This window comes from Apteryx mantelli, chromosome 4, assembly GCF_036417845.1.
Source record: "Apteryx mantelli isolate bAptMan1 chromosome 4, bAptMan1.hap1, whole genome shotgun sequence".
NCBI lineage: Eukaryota > Metazoa > Chordata > Aves > Apterygiformes > Apterygidae > Apteryx > Apteryx mantelli.
The window spans coordinates 23,143,515-23,162,154 of NC_089981.1; the positions used below are offsets into that span (position 1 = coordinate 23,143,515).

Here is an 18,640-nt window from a genome sequence, read left to right on the forward strand (position 1 = left end):
CCGCCGCCACTACCGTTACTGCTCCAACGGCCACCGCTAACCGTCACTCAGCGCGAGGCTCCCGAGTCAGCTGATCCCGGTCGCGCCCCGCCCCCTGGGCGCCGCGCGTGCTTCCCGCAACGCGCTGCCCCCGCCCCTTCTGGTGGTTTCCAAAGCCACTGAGCACGCAGCGCCACGCGCATGCGCCGAAGAGCCAACGGGCCCGGGGGGGGTGGTGGGAGGGGGGGGAACAGGCCGCCCTATTCCTGCGCATGCGCTCACCCAAGCGGGAGGCGAGGGAGGGGGGGAGAGCGATGCCTTCCCGCGCATGCGCGCTGCTGCGCTGCGCCCTCCGCAAGGGGAGCAGCGCGCGGCGGCCGTGAGGGGGCGGCGGCGGCCGTTTCCGTTGCTGTTTGCCGTGGGGCAAACGGTTTTTTTTGCCTCGCCCTGCGCCGCCGCCTGGGCGGCTGGCCCGGTTTTAACGACTTTCCCGAAGGTTGGCGTTTGACCTCCCGCGGCCTCTTCCAGAGCAGAAGCGGCTTTAATATTCATCTGAGCGCTGCTCTGGGAGATAAAACCCGATCATTTCAAAGCCTGTTTAAGTAATGTAACTGCTTCCTGTTGTTAGGATCTGCCGCGTGAATTTAGCCATTAATTAAAATTCTAGTGCAGGTTTCAGCAGCTGGAAATAGAGCAGTGCAATTAGGAGCACTCCAAATATAACACTGATTTTTTTTTTTTTAGTACGGTGCTATAACTTCTGCATGTAGCAGGAAGGGCCTCCTCATTTTTCCACTTGTGTCCTGATACTCAGAAAAATGAGTACTACAGGATATAATTGATGAGGAGCCATTGAACAAATATAGCTGACGCCAGCTGTAAGTCAAGCAGCCAGCAGAAGAAAAAAGCCGTAATTGTCTCTGCTGTCGCCAACAGCCGTTCCTCTGTTGGAACTAGAGTTCAAGTCAATGTACAGAGCTGTGGATGAAGCAAATAATCCTTCCCTTGTCCCTGCCCCTAGAAAAGAAGCCAAACCAGAAAATAGGCGATGGTGGTTTTAAAAATGAGGGGTGAATTCACCCCCTTTTTTTTGGTTTAGGAAAAGATTGACTACTGCAGACTTAGGCTGTGGGTCACTCAAACCCCAGTGAGCTGTCACTATATTCAGAGTCTGCTGGTGCAGATGTTTTTGCAGGGGAGAAGTGCTTATTTTCTTGGAGGAAGATGAAGGGACCTGATTTTTTCATTGCCTTTTTTCTTGTGTAGGCCTTGCAGCAGAGATAGTGCAGTACAAGAAGGGGCAATGCAATGTAAAATTAAGCCAAGTGGTTATAGTTTAAGAACATTTCACATCTTACAATGTCAGATGTGCAGCCTGTTGGTACAAAGCTTATTTATTGATGCAGTTACATCAGTTTATAACAAATGCTGCATTGGTATAACCTCTTTTGGTAGATTTAAAGAAATAGACATTGCTTCTCTAAATTCTTTGCACTGTATAATTATATACATGCAAGAAAGTTTCAGTGATTAAATGACAGAAGTATTTTGAGCCAGCGTGGTTAAAATGGTACAAAAACCGCATACAGGGGAGGGAAGAAAATCAGTGCTTATCTTCATAATTACAATCTTCTGTCATGAAGGCAGGTTGGAGGGAAAAGAATGTTAATAAACCTTATAGCTATTCATGTGTCTACCTTGCACAAGCAAGGAAGTAACAGCTTACTGTAACTGCTCCTGGCTTACTTATTTACTTACCTATGTGTCTTTCTAACTAAGGAGACCTGGGATAGTCAAAAGAATTTCAGAGATTAGACATGAGGTAACATTATTGTCTCTATAAAATTTATTTCAACAGAAAAAAGGTGGTGGTATTAATTCAGAGATTCTTGAGATTTGTATTCCTCACACACAGAGATTTGCAGTGACTAGAGTGAACATTGTGCATTCCTAACTACCAACATTTTCTAAGTGCATCTTTTATTTCCTTTTTTTTATTATCCTTCCCAGGAAATAAACTTTTTCCCACATAGAGTCTACTCACTTAATTTTAATCACCTTTTTTAATCTGTGCAGTAAAGGATCTGTTGTTAAACTAGTTCTCCCTAGGTTAAATTATTTTCTGAAGGGGTCCTGAAAACTCTACAGAAACACCAGCTTTGCCATCTGGTGGACATCCCCAAGAACAGCAAGTAGCCTTCAATTAGGAGAGACAGGTGTTCTTGTTTCCCCAAGTGCAGTATCACCGCAAATAGGAAGCACTGGTGCAAAAACATTAGGCAAGGCATCTGATGTGAGTCTCGTAATTAAAGTGGGAATGTAAGCCATGGGAAAGGTGAGAGAACAAAAGTCATAAAACCTTGTTACTCGGAACATATGGGCATCATTAAAAAAAAAGGTTGAAAGGTAATTAAAGAAGCTATAATGACAATAAATTACATTTATCTTGTAATAAAAATTGAAACATCAGTTTCTCCCATATCTTTCATTCTGATTGCCAGTCTCTTTTCTGTCCTTCTCAGTTCTTCATCCGTCCATAGTCTACCCTTCCCAAATCACTTTTTGCCTTTGTCTTCTGTTCTTTCCTATATGCTTCTACCCCTTTTGCTCCTCTCAATCCTCTCTTTTGCTTTGACCCTCGTTTAGTCTCCTACATTTTTCTCTTAAACATGCTTCCTACAGATTTGTCATAACTCCCTTACCTGAAGTTCCACTTTGAGTTTTCTGTTCCAGTCCTTCATAACCTTATCTTCTTGTTCCTAGCCAGCCTGGCTGGCTGAGCAAGAGGCAGCTCGTGTTCCTGAGCTCTACGTATGCTGCTTTGCTGATATCAGGACAAGTGCCACAGATACCTATTACCTTCACTGAAACCTTTACCTGGTGGGGTCATTAATGTGGTTTATTCTCTATAACCAGCAGCCTATTTTTATGAAACTTATAAGAGCTTAATATCTCTGAAACCACTAAGTAAAAATTAATTGAAATTGGACACAAGGTTCAAAAGTTCCTGGGGGACATGCAGAGACAAACAAATATATGTTCACATAGAGTGATTGCTTGAAAATTATCAAGTGGGCATTCCTCCCTGGGGTAGCTCCAGAATCTAGAACTGAAGATACTCTATATGCTTTTCTTCATAAAAAACAGAAACCAATGTCTCATCAAGAGGACAGGCAAATGCGCACAGCACTGCCCTCCACTGAGGAACAGTTAGAGCAGCATTCTTGACAAATCCTTTTTGTACTTGTTCACAAAGCCAGAAAGGACACCCCAAAGGTTGAGGAGAGCCTGATGCTATGGAGCAGGCAGGGAACAGGAGGCTCAATGGGACAGTGTCTAACTTTTTGACATGTGTTTATTTAGCACGCAGCATTGGTATTTAGCTCCAAAAATGAAATCTATCAGTTCCACAAAAATATAATAATAATTAGTATGGAGATAGCTGTATATTTGTACCTCTTCAGCAGTGCTCTTTTAGGAAAGTCAAGTGTGCGAATTTACTTTCTTCAGATGTATGGCAGAATCCTTCAGTTAGTAAGTCAAGTTCAAACTGTTAGCCAATCCCTTTTCCAGGTAACCCTCACAAGCGAATTGGATGGTTAAGCTTTCTTAGTTGAACTAAAGCCAGTGCATAAAGCAGAATAATAAATCATAGCTGTGCCATTTAGTTCACAGACATTAATTTAGGCATTGCAGAGCCTGAAGATGGATCTCACAGCAGACTAGCAAAACAAGTTTTAGGTTAAGTTTTACAGGTTTCACAAGCATACAAGAATATTGCAGGATGGATATGTGTCACTTATATAACTGGTTGGGTCTCAGGCAAGAACAGCCCCTTTTGCCCTGTCCCCTGAGGGCTTCAGATGCACCACAAAGGATATGATTCTGCTGCACGGGAAAAAGGCACATCTTTTGCAAACTGCAGAGCCCAATTCCACCATCATTTCTTGCAGTCACTTAAAGCCTACTTGGAGGTAAGCAGAAGACAAGGGTGCAGGTGAATAAGGCCCAAGGGATTTACCGCTTCGTCGATCCAGCCCATTCTGGAGTGGAAGTGCAGGAAAACGAAAGGAATGTTGCAGGCTTCAAGCTACGTGAAAGCCCATGGAGTCCTGGCATGCCAAGCTCAGCTACTCGAGATGTATTTGGCCTTACGTAGGTGCTGGACACAGCCCTGAATACACAGCAGAGTGCAATGCTAATCCTTTGTTCATGGTACCAGCTCAAGCTTGGTGATGCACAACAGAGCTGAAACAATAACATGGAAATCCCAGATGGCATTCAGGCTGGCTGTAACGAACAATAATTTCCACTTCAATGGCATGCAAGGAACTCACAGTGCATTGCAAGCTTTAATTAATCCTCACAGTCCAGTTGGGATGCAGAAGGATTACATCCCTCATCACCTAAAGAAAGAGATCCAGCATGAAACATGGCAACCACGTAACGTACACACCACCACCACCCAGGAATTTTAGCCAGGATGCATACTGAACTGAAACTACAGGGGAATTTAAGTGGATAGAATGAAGAGGGAAAGAATTAAAAGCGAACTGAAGCTCCAAATCAGCAGTGCATCCCCCCCGACACCAGGCCAAGAAACAGAGATGTTAGAATAAACAGCAGACAACTTATCACAGTCACAACCACCGCATAATTTCATACCACAGGGTCATAGTTACTGATTGAACTAGATTATTATTGGCAAAAGTGTTGTTCAAGCAATTGCAGGGGATTCTAGCAGAAAAGCTGAAGCTGCTGCCGAGCAGCTAATAAGTGGCTATTCTTCAGTCATGCTGCACTCAAAATAGCTTTCCAACAGGGGAAAAGCAAATTCTATTGGCTTCAACACCTGGTTGAGCAACTTAATAGGGACAAAATTGAAAGTTAGAGCTGAATCATTATTTATTTTATAACTACATCTTCATCACGCAGTCCACTCCAAGATGGGAGTTATTTCATTTCAAATCAAGCTCATGCCAGGTTTTTCTGTAGGCTCATTCAGCACAGAGGTGAGGAGAAGGTTCTTTGAAAACAATTTCAGATGGCAGCTGCTTCAGAGGAGTAGAGCAGTCTGCAATCATCAGGAAGAATTTTTTTCTCTTTTCTCCAGTTCCCCTTTGCCTTTTCTGAATTGTATTTCTTAAGTGTGTTTATAATGCACCAGGAAAATGGTAGCAGTGCAAAGACTATATTTAGCGCTATTTGGGTAACACAACAATTCCCAGGGAGTGTATCAAAGTGATGAGAAAACAGTTATGAGAGCAAAATGAACAGGGCTCTGTCCTGTCCACAACAGACAAAGAAAACAGCTTATTCCTCTCCTCACTGAAATTACCTTTTATGTATTTGAAAATTACTATTATTTTACTTCTCAGTTTTCTTTTCTTTGAAGTTCAGGTGTTCAGATGAAGTTCAGTCTAAACTTAAATAACTCAATTTCTTCAACCGTTCCATATGAGTCAATTTTTAAGAAGCCTGATAATTATTGTTCTCTTCCTCTTTTTTTTTTCTTTTTCCCGTGGGACCATACCTTTCTTGAAGTACCCCAAATTAGACACAGTGTTCCAGCTGGGGCCTAGGCAGCTCCAAGGAGAGCTGAAGAATTACTTCATGTTTTGTAGGTGATAACACTGTCTGTAAATTACAGTAAGTGTTTGCCTTTTTTTACAGCACCATAACACTGTGTACTCCTGTTCAGCCTATGATCTATGTTAACATCCAAATCTTTTTCTGCCATGCTGTTACTTAGCTTGTCCTTCATCCTCTTATGTTTTTGCCGTTCATTATTCCTGCCTAAATGTAGTGACCTATGTTTGTTTGTATTGAATTGCATCCTCTCAACTTCTCCTGGAGTTGTTCTACAATGTATACCTGTTATGTTTGATTGGCATAAATATCTACCCACAGTAATTATGAATAAATCAACGTGTTTGTTTATTTAAAAAGAAGCTGCTGTCTTCTCTAGGGAGAAATTTGGTAAATGAAATCTTCACATCTTTTTATTAAATCAGATTATCTATTATCTAGATTATTTCTCAAATAGAATTCCCTGCTGCCTCATTTTAAAAGGGACAGAATTCTGACAAGTTTAGTTACACCTAACTATGGTTTTTATTAAAGGTTTGAAAATAAAGACTAAGAAGTCTTAGATTTTGGCATTCTAGTCTCACAGAAAAAGGACATACAGCCTTTTTGGTTGTGATATCCATATTTCTACCTAAGGTTATGCCATATTTGTGAGTAGATGTTATTGTAGGCATCCTGTTCATGTACCTTTCCCCATTTATTTGTTTCTTTTTTTGCTTCTGAAAGGGCTTCTCAGAAAAGAAAACAAAAAGAAAACACATATTCAGAAAAGTGAAAGAGTTGCTTTTTTTTCCCTCACCAGTATATAAATTAGGACAAGGAAGGAGAGAAATAATGAAACATTATTTTAGAGTAATGTGAACAAGCCCCAGATTTGTTCAGGTTTCTTCAAAAGTCTTCCTACTCAATTTCTCCACAAGTTTCCCATTTGTTCTAATACTTCATTTAGCCTGGAGTTTTTAATTAAATTGCAATTCTGATTTAACTGATTTCCAGTTAATACATATTAACTTACACAATTGGAAGTGAGGCTTATGACTGCAAAGCGTTTCAAGGCACAGACATGCTCTGTGTTCACATACATGGCAGAGTCTACAGTCAAACTACTCAAAAATATACAGTCATACACTAGTTGCAGGAGCCTGCTTTACACAGGAGAAATTTACTTTGTGTGGTTTGAGTCTTGAAGCTAAATCAGATGACCCAAGGAAGGTAGTGAACTCTTCTGATTTCAGTGATTCTAAAAAATGTCTAAAAACAAGTAAGCATCATTCTTGCTCAGTAATTACTCAGAGCCAAGAAATCTGACAGAATCTTCTACTTCCTCCAGGAACCAAATTCTGATAACAGGCAACGCTAATGTGAATCCCTGCTCAACAGAACACTTCCAGCTGGTTCAGGTAAAGGCTTCTGAATGGTACAGTTTCCCATGCTCATTCCAATGGGAAGAAATACTTTCTCTTCCCAGATAATAACTACTCTCTTCCCAGACAAGCCAACAATGTTCTTCTGCTTACTTAAGTTCATTATAGGAGTCTTTGCTTATATACAACAAAACACTGTTTTTCTTCTTTGTAATTTAGGTAATCTTTTGCTCTCTCTGCAACAACAAGATATACATGTAAATCAATACACTATCTTTCCCCCCTCCTGAACTCCTGGTTTTTACAGAATAAGCACCAATTTTGTGTGAAAAAGTATTGAAGGGGGAAGGAATTTCGTAAGTTAAATGTCATACTTTCTCCCACTGGGCATTTCAATTTTATAGATATTATTTTTTATAATTAACAGTGAATATTAAGAAGATTCTAGGATCATGGTGACTTTCAATAGTGATATTTAGCAGGTTCGGTCTCTGGTTGGCTTTTCCTTTGTGTTTTTATATTTGGTGCCTAAATGCCTGCAAGGAAATCATTATTTTCTGTTAGATGTTTAATCACAAACCTTGCAAGGAAATTTGCTCTTTTCCAAACAGTGCGGAACTAACTTCATTACCACATTGGCACGCTAGTACATTTGTCAGCTGTGAAGCTCCATCTTCTTAAAAGTCCCCAGTCTATATTCCCTTTGGAAAAGATTATTTTCAAATAATACAATAGATCTTCTGCAGCCTGATTTTCTATTTCCAGCTTTCTTCCAGAGCCTTTCTTGCTGAATGTGGCAGGTTATGGGGGACAGGGTAAGTTGCATGGAAATAAACTCAGTGTCTGCAGTGAAAGGATTCTGGTATTTGCTACCTCTGGTTTCTCTGGGGCCAGATTCTCTGCCTCGTTTGAAGTCAGCGCTGATGTACACAGACGGTCCAGAGTTTGGGCCTGGAAGGGACAGAGGTCCGCTTCTCCACGGAGCTGCCATACCTCAGCATCAAGGGAAGACGATAGGAACTGCAGGAACACAGCACCCCTGAAAATCCAGCCCATTTTGTGCTCATATAGCAGGTTTCTTCCAACAAGGTGTTAGGGGACTATAGACAGTCCTGAGGAAAAGCAGTCAGATACAGGGTCAGCTGTGGCTCCAGGATTCTCAAACATCTGGACTGAATGGGTCTACATCTGCAGCTAAATATTTCAAGCAGTTCTGACTCCTCTTTCTATTCTCTGATCATTAGGTGTTCCTTAGAGACATGAATATCTGAGTGAAGAAGAAACTGATTTTCTCCCTATAAGGGAGGCTTCTAATGAGGTGAATACTGGTTAAAGCTAATTGCTTTAAACACAAGACCAATGCTCACCTCGTTAGACTTGCTGAAGATTTAAGTTCAGTACAGTTTCCATAGGCTGTGTGATCTTGGGAAGTTGTCTTATCTTACCACACCTCCTCTCCACCCCACTCCACTCCACAAAAAGGGGATATTAACAACCCTGTTGTGTGTTACAACTCTACACGCCCAGGAGCAGCATCTCTGTGTCAATAAACACGTGTAGAGTGTTTAGCACAAAAGGTCTCGGTGTGGTCAAGGCTTTGAGCACTTGCAACAGTATGTGTGTGTATATACGCACACACACACACACACACACACACACACATACACATACATGCATACATATATACGTATATAATATACATACTGTAATCGAGGGGAAGAAAATACAAACCAGATATTTAGAGAGAATATTTCATTCCTTTCTATCTTCTAGGAAACTGAAGAAAGACATATAGCAAGGGAAGTATGCGTGCCTGCGAACCCTCAAGAGAGCTCATGTACATCTTGAGCTGTCTGCAAGAATGCACTGGGAAGGAATGACTGCTGGAAAAAGCAATGAACCAAAGAGGAAAAATTAAATAAGCCAGGTAAAAAAAAAAAAAAAGCTTCTTTTCATCATCTTATGTGTGCAAAGTTTTCAGATGAAGAAAATTTATGTTTAAAAGCAGTGAGTTGCTGCTCTAAGTGCAGTTTTTACTGGAGTTGTAATGAATCGTAAGGAAAGTAGATGCCTGTATTAAGCATTACCTGTTTCAAGTCACTTCCTGCTCTACTTCCCTTCTACTGCTTTAGCACTGTGCAGCACTTTCTGGCATATATGGTGTCTTCAACTGAAAGGTGTTGTCACCTGACTGTAATTGCAGATTTCCCCTGCAGGAATTCAGCCCTACAGCTATATTCAGAACATAAAAACTTGTGTATTAAAAATATGACTTTGCTTTTTTTGTGATAACATAAAATTTTATTTTCTTTCTTTTTTTCCCCTCTAAAATAAAGATGGGAAAGACAGAAACATCACAGAATTATCTGAGCCTTCTCTATGTCATTCAGAAAGAATACGAAGTGTAGAAAGGGCTGTGCTGCATATGTGATTTTTTGACTCAGCTCTGGTTGTTTATCCCCTGTTTAACTGTAAAACCTTATTTTTGTATGACCTATAAATATTGTTATTGAAACAGTTTATCAGAAACAGAGAAAGATTTGTTTCCTCTCTGTGCAGAAGGTACCACATATTTATGTGTTATGTGAAGTAACAATTTTATACTGAAAATACATTTGCTAGCTCTAATGCTTCTGTTGGCTCCTACAGAAGCCTGTAAGGTTTTGTGTAAGCCATCTTCAGACTTAGGATGCGTAATACGTACAGGACAGTAGCTGAAGCTGGTGGAGAAGATCTGCTGAAAAATGAGGGCAACAGATCTATCTATCTATCCCATTGCAGTTATCCTTCTACGGCCCTTCCCAGACATATTCCTGGAACCCCTTCTTTGTGACCAGCCAAGGCAGTGTTTCTTTTCTACCTTTAACCCCACTGAATATTTGTTTTTCTCATGGCATTCCCTGTGGCACTGGGTAGCAAGGATTAAGTAAAATCAATCTGGCTTTGCATAACTGCAGTAGTCAATGAATTGCCAGCCAGTACAGTTAAGACCTGGGCACAAATGCCCTCTTACAGGCAGTTCACGTCTCATTATTAGTATTATCCAGTAACAATAGTACTTTAAGGTCTGTACTTAGTTAGAGTGGGCCCTGATTTTACCAAGCATTTTCTCTGACTAAATCCTTTTTATGTGTGCATAAACTGTTCTGACTGACGTTGGTCCAGGGTAAGAGATTCCTACCCAAAGCTGCCTGGCAGTGCTCCTTCTCTTTTGCAAGAATCTACTTCCCCCTCAGCTCAGCTCGTTTAACTGTTCACCTAATATTCCCTCACTCAGTTCTGCAAAATGATTCAAGTTAAAAATACCCAAACAAATAAATGCTCTCAAGCATCAAAAGAAACATTTGGAATATTACTGCCTTGCTATTTAGTTGGGGAACCGAGACATGGAGAGATTAAGTGACTTGCCAGAGGAAAAGGAGGAAGGATGCAGGACGAAAATCTAGTTATTCTGAGTCACAGTTCAGCATCTTAAACATAAACCTTCCTTGCTTCTGTTTAACCTTGTTCTGACTTCACCTTACCTCTGAGTGTTGCCCAATCTCTTCATGCTCTAACTTTCCTCTTCTAGACTGTATCTCTTCTCATTTCAAAGGGACACTTTCTTGTCACACAGGACAGGCATAAAGGAGATTAAGAGGTTGTTCTAGCCTTTTCATCTCTGGAATTTTTCTTCACTGCCATGGCCGCAAGCTGCTGCATATATCACTAGTGAAAGTGATGCCCTGGAATCACAGCTTTTCTCTAGCACCTAAGATTTCTTTTTCTGTATCATATTTGTTCAGTGTACTACTTATTTGCTAGCTCCTGCTTGGCAAGCTTCATGTACCTGCTTTGTGCATAAATGTCAGGGATAATTCTGAAGGCTCAGCATGATTGCCAGTTGGCCAGCTGCCATGCTGGTCTTCAGGATTTAATTTTCCATCCACAAAATGGCATTTATTTATTTATTTGTATTTAAATAGTTCCTGTGCCTATTGTCTCTAGATGCACAAACAAAAGGTTTTAGCCAAATGTAAATATGCAGCATCTGAATTAACATCCAGTAATGAAAGGTCTTTTTAACCAACCTCAACTGAACATACAAAATTCTCCTACATCTTTAAATTCCTCCATGTTCTTCCTGAAAGTCTAAAAAAAGGATGTGCTCTGCAATGTGACCCATAGGTGAACAAATTTGGATGCTGGCATACTAGCAGGGAAGCGAATTCCAGAATCAAGTACTGCACATTGCCACTTTCAGTCAGATTAGCACAAGCTGCATTATTTTGTCTCCTTTGCCTGAGGCAGTGAGTGCTCTGTTGGGTTTTTACTGGATGCAGCTATCTATTATAAAATATATTCAAAGTAACAATCTAATTCAAGAAACCCTATGCTCAGAACCTGAGGTTTACTTGATTTCTAAAAAACCACATGAACTCATGCGTTAAGGCACGGAAGGGGGGATTATTAAATTGACATGAACAACTCTGCAGAACCTTTATAGCTTTTCTTAAAATGGTAATAGTCCTTCATTTTTCAGACTGAGGTATGGATACAAGGCTTGTATCAGTATATCAAGTTCACTGTCATTAAACAGTAGTGGAAGGCTGTCAGTGATAAAGTAGTTACTGAAAAGTCCAACGCAAACTACTACTAATAGCAAGAGCCTTAAGATACTCCACATGTAACAGAAGAATTTTTCTTTCGTAAACAAAGGGAGCGAGTCCTCCAGAAGCTTGGCTTCAGCAAACTCATGCAGTAAGGAACCCGCCAGGGAGCTGCTCTCATGCACTGCTCTCAGAAGTGCAGTTTCCTCACCTAACTCTTCTAGCTGTCCTTTCATTTGCACAATGTGATTCCTCTGAACTTCCCTGAGCTTGTCAAATTCTTCTAACGTGTCCCTTAACTGGCAGGCTCGGAGCTTTTCTTGCTCATACATCTTCTCCTTCACTTCCAGTTTGATTTGCAGGTGTTCCAAATACCTCTCATTTTCATACCTTATATTTCTCTCTCCTAATGTGTCTTTCTCTCGATACATTGTATCATCCTGATATGCAGAAATCTGGCAGGACATTTCCATGATCTCTGCCTTCAGTTGTTCATTGATTTTATCCAGATTTTTATTCTGCAATTCTATTTGTTTGATTTTGTTTTCTCTGTCTTTTAGTGTGTCCCTGGCATTATCCACTTCTCTGTGTAGGTCCCCTATTAATGTCTTGAAACAGTCTGCACTGGCCTGCAGTCTCCTGTTGCAGTCCTTTATATCTTCATTTTCTTTCAGTAGTTTCTGGTTTTCAGTATCCAGCTCTGCAGCTGTTTCTCTGAGGTCCCATATTTGATTCTGTAAGCTTTCATTTGTCAAAGACAGTTTATTAGCCAGCAAGTTTACCATGAGGGAGGCAAGAGAGGGTGGCCAAGGTGGCCGGAGCTTGCGGCTCTGGGAGAGCTCTCACGCGCCGGGCTATGACATAGCGCCAATGTCACAATCCCCCGGGCTCCGGCCGCCTGCTCGCACCCGGGGCAGCTGCAGCAGGCGGGACATTTTGGTAATAAAAATCAAAAGAAGTTATTAAGAAAATTAAGAGCTTCAGGATAAAATGCCTTAACTAGAAACCAGTTAAGAGCTACACAGTGAGCAGAAATAAATCATTTTTCAAAACAGCTGAGTATTCACAGGCAGTGGCGAAAGGCATAATACTAGGACTGATGCTTTTTAAATATATTTACTGAATCAATGGTCAGAGAAATGTTATGACAATATGTCAGGAGCAAAAGTTTCGCTGATTCCAGAGGCCAGAGGGTTTCCCTTAGAGCTGCGTAAGAGGGAGATTAGAAACAGTAGGGACCTGGTATGGGACAAGGATACCATCTCCTTCTCACTTTGCTCATAATACATGAGGACAAAGATGTTCACTGAAATCCAGAGCAGGTAGCTGTATACGTTTTGTCTTTTTTCTTTTTCAGAAAAGAAAACACACAACTAATTGAAAATATGATGGTATAAAATCCAAAAAGAAATATGCAGAAAGTCTAGGTGCTTTGACTGTGCTAAGACTCTAGGTGGTCCATGCTAGGGAAGGAATTTCCCACAGTGAGACTCTTAAACACAACTCCTCTTCAGACACACTAGAGCCCAAGGCATAGAAGATGGTGACAAAAGGTGTTTCATCTGATTGATTGCTTAGTGTCAGCCTTCACATAGCTTTGGCAAGGCAAAAAAGTTGTGGCCAGTCACCTAAATGTCATCAGGCCCCAGAAGATGGAGCGTGCCACCTGTGGAGAAAGGCCATAGACAGATAAATGTCCTAATCCCCAAATCTGCATTTGGAGTTCCAGGAAGCCTCATGCTTTCCGCAAGAGCTACTAAACTGTATAACCTCTGCAGCAGAGGATTTTATTCAGCTGCTATATATTTTTTTGTCTGAGTGAATTCAGAAGTTGAGATCTATTAATACTGAGTTATTTTTCTCCCTCTCTTTCTTCCCCCTTGTTAGTAATGTATCTTCCTGTTTTTTGAAACCAGTTAGTGGGTCCATGGCACTGCAGGACCAGCAACATGACTTTCCAAAGGATCTTCACTGTCTCTGCTGATTCTCTTTTACTACTGTTACGTAATCCCCTCCTTCTGGATGAGTTATTCTTCCATTTTCTGCTGTTCTAGCATGAAATTACAAAGCCCCATGCTGCAAATTAGATCCCTGTAGGAATATCAGGTGCATCAATACAAGCAATTCCAACTGGCCTCAAAACCTGCCCTTTTTAAATGCCTTTTGAAGGGGAGTGTCCACCAATCTTGTAAAGAAAACAAGGGGAGAGAAGACAGTAGGGTCAAGAAGATTGTTTGTGATCTGTTTTGCCTTGTAAAATTTGAGCTTGTCAGCCTCATTTTCAGTGTCCTGAGTCCTTATTGTTTTTAAGAATTCTGGGGCATGCAGCAGCTCTGCATATAGAGCTACTCATGTTTATTAAAAAATTGTTGAACACCTCATTAAGAAAGGAAAAGGGTGGGGAAGAGTGAAGGAGGTTCAGAAATGTGCCGTGAATCTCTATAGAAGGAAAACTTTGTTAGGAGGATATGAGGTTATGTCCCAAATTATTTTAACCCATATAGGATTGGTTCATCACAGCTAAGGTTCACTAAAGTGGCACTCCACCAGCTGCACAGAACTCAAGGGAGGCTAAGGAGAGTGATAATCAGTGAAAACCCTGCTAATGACTCCTCACATGGCTTCAGGCTCTCTCTTGAAGACTCCATGTGGCTGTTTCAGAAGTGCAGCCTCCCTGCCTGCAATGTATACTGATGCAGGAGAGAGAGCTCCTGTAGACAATGATGTGGGAATATTACTATTTGAGGAGGATAAAAAGGTTCGGCCTTCAAATGTGAGAGAAAGCAGGTATTCATTGGGTCACTGGGGCTTATCGTAAAACTGGAAAAGAAATATCTAGCCTAATTGTCACGCTGTACTCAAAATCTATTCATCTATTGGTATTACTAGAACTGGAGTCCAAAATTTTAGTTTTATATTTGAAAGAAAGTCAGAAAAACAGATTGTTACACCAGAGCCAGACTGGGCCTGCTGTATTTAAGGGAATATTCAGAAGGTTTTTGGGGCAGGGAGAAAAAAAATCACAAAAGAAAAATGCCTTGCTGGATATCATGGAAATAGCACCTAATGGGCCAAATCACGAAGTCCTTCCCTAATTTAAACTCATTCCTTATTCAAAAAAATTATTGTTTATGTCAAAAGGAATTTGGTGAAGGAAGGAAACCAAAATGTGGCCCTCAGTTAATTTCATGGTGCTAATCGAATATGATACTCAGATAATACAGTGATGCATTTTTCCTAAAATAATTAGTTTTAGAATATTTCAAACTTTTCATGCACAAAAGCAAAAAATCTTGGGAAGTCTTTTCTTTCTCTCCTCCCTCCAGTCACCCTCAGCCTCCCCGACCTCCCTACTCAGTGCTTCATTACATTCATTCAGAGAACAGCAGGAGGGAGAATCAAACAGAAAATCATGTTGTTCTGCTTTCCCTTTTATCATATTCAACACTTGACCCAAGCAATCAGGAAGCAATTAAAAGCTTCTGTTTCAACTCCCCATACTGTTCAAATTCTCGCTCTCAGTTTGTTTGTCTGAAACTTTGCTCTTTTAAAAGCTTACCAGTGTGTGTCAGTGTGTGTGTGTGTGGGGGGGCATATGTATATACTTACAGACATACGTATTCCCTTGTTCTTTCAGTCAAGTGATATTAAAAATGTCTTTTCATTTATAACAGGGTTCAGTCATCTTTGTAATAAACACATCCTTTAACAAAATTCTCAACCTTAATGCTTTTCAAAATGTCTCTAATGATTACTAATTTACTGACATTTTCCCTGAGCCCCTCATCAATTTGACTATTCAGATTTATAATACTATTAATATTTTCTCTGTCTCCAGCAGACCGACCGTAGACCTTGAATTCCCTCTGCTGCCAATGCAGACAAGAACACATCTGGTTGTGCATCCATACCACACTGCATCAGGGTATTAGCCTGGCAGCAAAGTCTCATCACCATGTAGTGAGATGATTAACGGCTTCATTTTCACCACTGCTATCCAGAAGGGCCTCTCTTGGGGCCACTTTCTCCCCTCATTTCTATCTTACAATGGTATAATTCCACTGATTTCAGCACATGGAGAACAGCATGAGCATGAGGGTCTGTATTTCTAAGGGTTTGTGGGGAAGATTTTCAGAAACATTTGGAGAGGGATGCCAAACTGCCTTCCATGCCTTTGAAAAAGTCCAGACGTTGGTACTTTGGAGGAGATTTAAAGGGGAAGCAGATGCAGGCTGACCCTTCTTCAGATAAAAGTCCAAATTTTCAACATGGCCCAGTCTGTACTCTTCTGGGACTGTAGGGCTAAAGATATAGAATATCTTTATATAGAAGATACAAAGATATAGGCATGACCTTGCTGCACGTCTGCTGAACTGTGCTAATTGCTCCTTTCCAGTGGTATATAAGAGGCATTTGGAAACAGCTTATCCATCAGAGGTAGTTTGGGCCTTGGATTGTTCAGCATTTCCACTTTCCAGATGAAGCACTCGTACAGGGTCAGCTTTTTAAGTAGCTCACCTCAAAATTTCCCAGACAGAAGTGCTCATATCTCTAGTGGTACACATGCTGCCAGCAAGTGATATGTGACAGTTTCCTAAAACAGACACTCCTGCTTATACATGCAGAACAGAGACATGAACTGCCTCTGCTGATGCTGCCACAGCCAATGAAAACAACCAACCAAAGAAAGACAGGGAACCTACGGTCGGTCGGCAGCAGATAGCCAGGAGAGCGGTTGTAAAGCAGCAGTGCTTCAGGGGAAAGTCCCTTCAGAAGAAGTGCAGCCCAGTAATTAGAGCATGAGGAACATGGTAAAGATTTCTAGAACCTATTTATGTCTTAACCACAAACTTCCTGTTAACCAAGTTACTTAACCCTTCTGGGCCTTGGTTTCCTTGTTTATGAATTTGTACTGCAAATACCCATCTTCCTGGGAAGATGTAATCAACTTATGTCTATAAAAGGTTTTGTGATACTTCAAGGGAAGTTACAGATTAGATGCAAGGAGTGTTTCTGCATATATGAGAATGTAGGGTGCTTTACTTCATTATAGTTTGGACAGAATGCTGGAGGAGAGCCAGATCTGCAGGACAACATGAGTGAGTTTTTCATTCTGTCTTGCTGTCCATATGTCCTGGAAAAGTGGGGTAGCAAAAATTACTGGGCTGCTTGAATGAATGGTGCTACTGCATCTGGAGTTATGGATACTTGGGAAAAGTTAGACAGATCTGGGATTGTCCACAGCAAACAGAAGTCTGCCACTCTTATTATTGTTTCCTCCTTGAAAAATAATTTTGCTTCCATAAAAAACAAGCTCAGAGACAAATCTATGAATTGTTTTACTTCTCCACCCAGGAAGCTTTCTGAAGGAGATAAAAATGCTGTTTTGCAGCCCTCTTGACTCCAAATGTGGACTCCAAATTTCACAATGATTATGAGGCCCTAAACTAAAGTTAATATGCTCTGTATGGAACTAAATTCATTCATACCCATGTAACACTTTGGAATCGTATTACACAGGAGTAATTGGAGCAGAACTTGGTCCTCAATCACCTGTTTTATGAAAATATGCAGGCACAAATTATGAACTTCAGACCTGGATATACATCTAATAAAGTCACTGAGGGAAAAAAGTAAGTAAAAGCAGCCACACCTTCAGCATTTGATCAGTGGAGCTCTGAGTTGTGAAGGAACTGCAAGTTGCAAGATGAAGAGCAGCACTGAATATTCTGATGTATTTAACTTCTTTGCAAGGCCAGCCCTATCAATGGGGCTACCCTGAGCAGCAAAATAGTAGGGTCAGCTAATTGTCCAGCAAAGATACATGTAGGTGATACTACACTAGAGATTTGCTGCTTTGCCTAGGGCAACAGATCCCCAAGAGCTGCCAGCCCTGCTTCTCTCCATCTTTCAGTCTCAGATGCTGCTGACACTCTATTGCTGAGAGGATGTTTCCCCATATGTATTAATTTGTGATATTAAAAATAGCTCCTGCATGCATAAAGAGTGAGTGAAGAGGGAGGCGTTCTTCTCTTTTGTTCCATAGTCCCTGGAGATGCTGTGTAGCCACAGTACCTTTTCAAACAAGCTCAGAGCAACACAGAGCTCGTGTCTGAACATTAGTTAGAAATTTACCCTCACACTAGAAGGAAGCAGTCAACCTAGAAAAAGAACTTGTGTTAAAAAAACTTAAGATCAGTATTTTAAGCTCTTGATGTTTGCCATTGCATTACTGCAAAATCTTGATTTTCTTATCCCTATTCTGCTAATACAAGGGAGAAAAGCAAAGTCATGTTCCCTGCAACTCCTTGTTGGCCACACTAAGGTTGTTTCTCTATAGACGTGAGGCCACATTCTAAGCTCTCCAGACAGGCTCCTTCTGCAGGCATCCTGCAGGAACTGGAGCGCTGTGCCTCCTCTGTGGGAGAACTGCTCAACACAGTTTAAGTTTCACTCTGAAATGGATGCTAGGTTTTTTTACTTGGCAAGTTATTTTGCTTTATCAGTGGTTAATTTTGTATCTCTAGCAGTTTCTCCTGGACTTTTTTTATTTTAGTTCCTTACCATAATCAGGTTTCTTTCCAGGGAATGAGTTTGCAAAATTAAAAGTTGACTCATCTCCCAGAGACCAGTCAAAATCCAATTTACAGTGTCCTCTTTTTCCTACTCTTTTTAAACTCCCTGATTAAAACTTCTCTCTGGTATATTTTGCTTTTATAAGCAGTGCCATTTCACAATTAATCTCTTCTGTCTGACTTAAGACAGTTAAAGAGCTTTACCTGAAAGAAGGCTGCCATTGCTTGTAGACGCAGGAAGAGCACTGGTTAAACCTTCTCCATTTGATTTCTATCTTTCTAGAGAATTTTAAATCGAGGGGCATGGCCTTTTGACCACTTCATTTTCCATTGCAGGGTACTTTCTCAATTTCTTTTTACCTTGTGCACTGAAGCTATTTGCAACATGTCTTCTTTACACTACATTCAGCTCAATGGATTTGGCATTTCAGGCTTCACAGCTCCCTGCCCATATCCTGACTCAGAAGCCCAGACCTTAAAGCACAATCCTCAATATTACAAGTGCAAGCAGGAATTACCTGTGACTTTTTTATTCTGATTCTGG

At 40.9% G+C, this 18,640-nt stretch overlaps 1 protein-coding gene across 1 annotated transcript; it reads right to left on the reverse strand.

Annotated features, from left to right (window-relative positions):
- Positions 1-11,424: 11,424 nt before the first annotated feature.
- On the reverse strand, positions 11,425-12,306 carry LOC106496990 (uncharacterized). The gene has a single exon (XM_013957768.1). It carries the CDS (start codon positions 12,304-12,306, stop codon positions 11,425-11,427), a length of 882 nt encoding a protein of 293 aa, XP_013813222.1.
- Between the last annotated feature and the right edge of the window lie 6,334 nt (positions 12,307-18,640).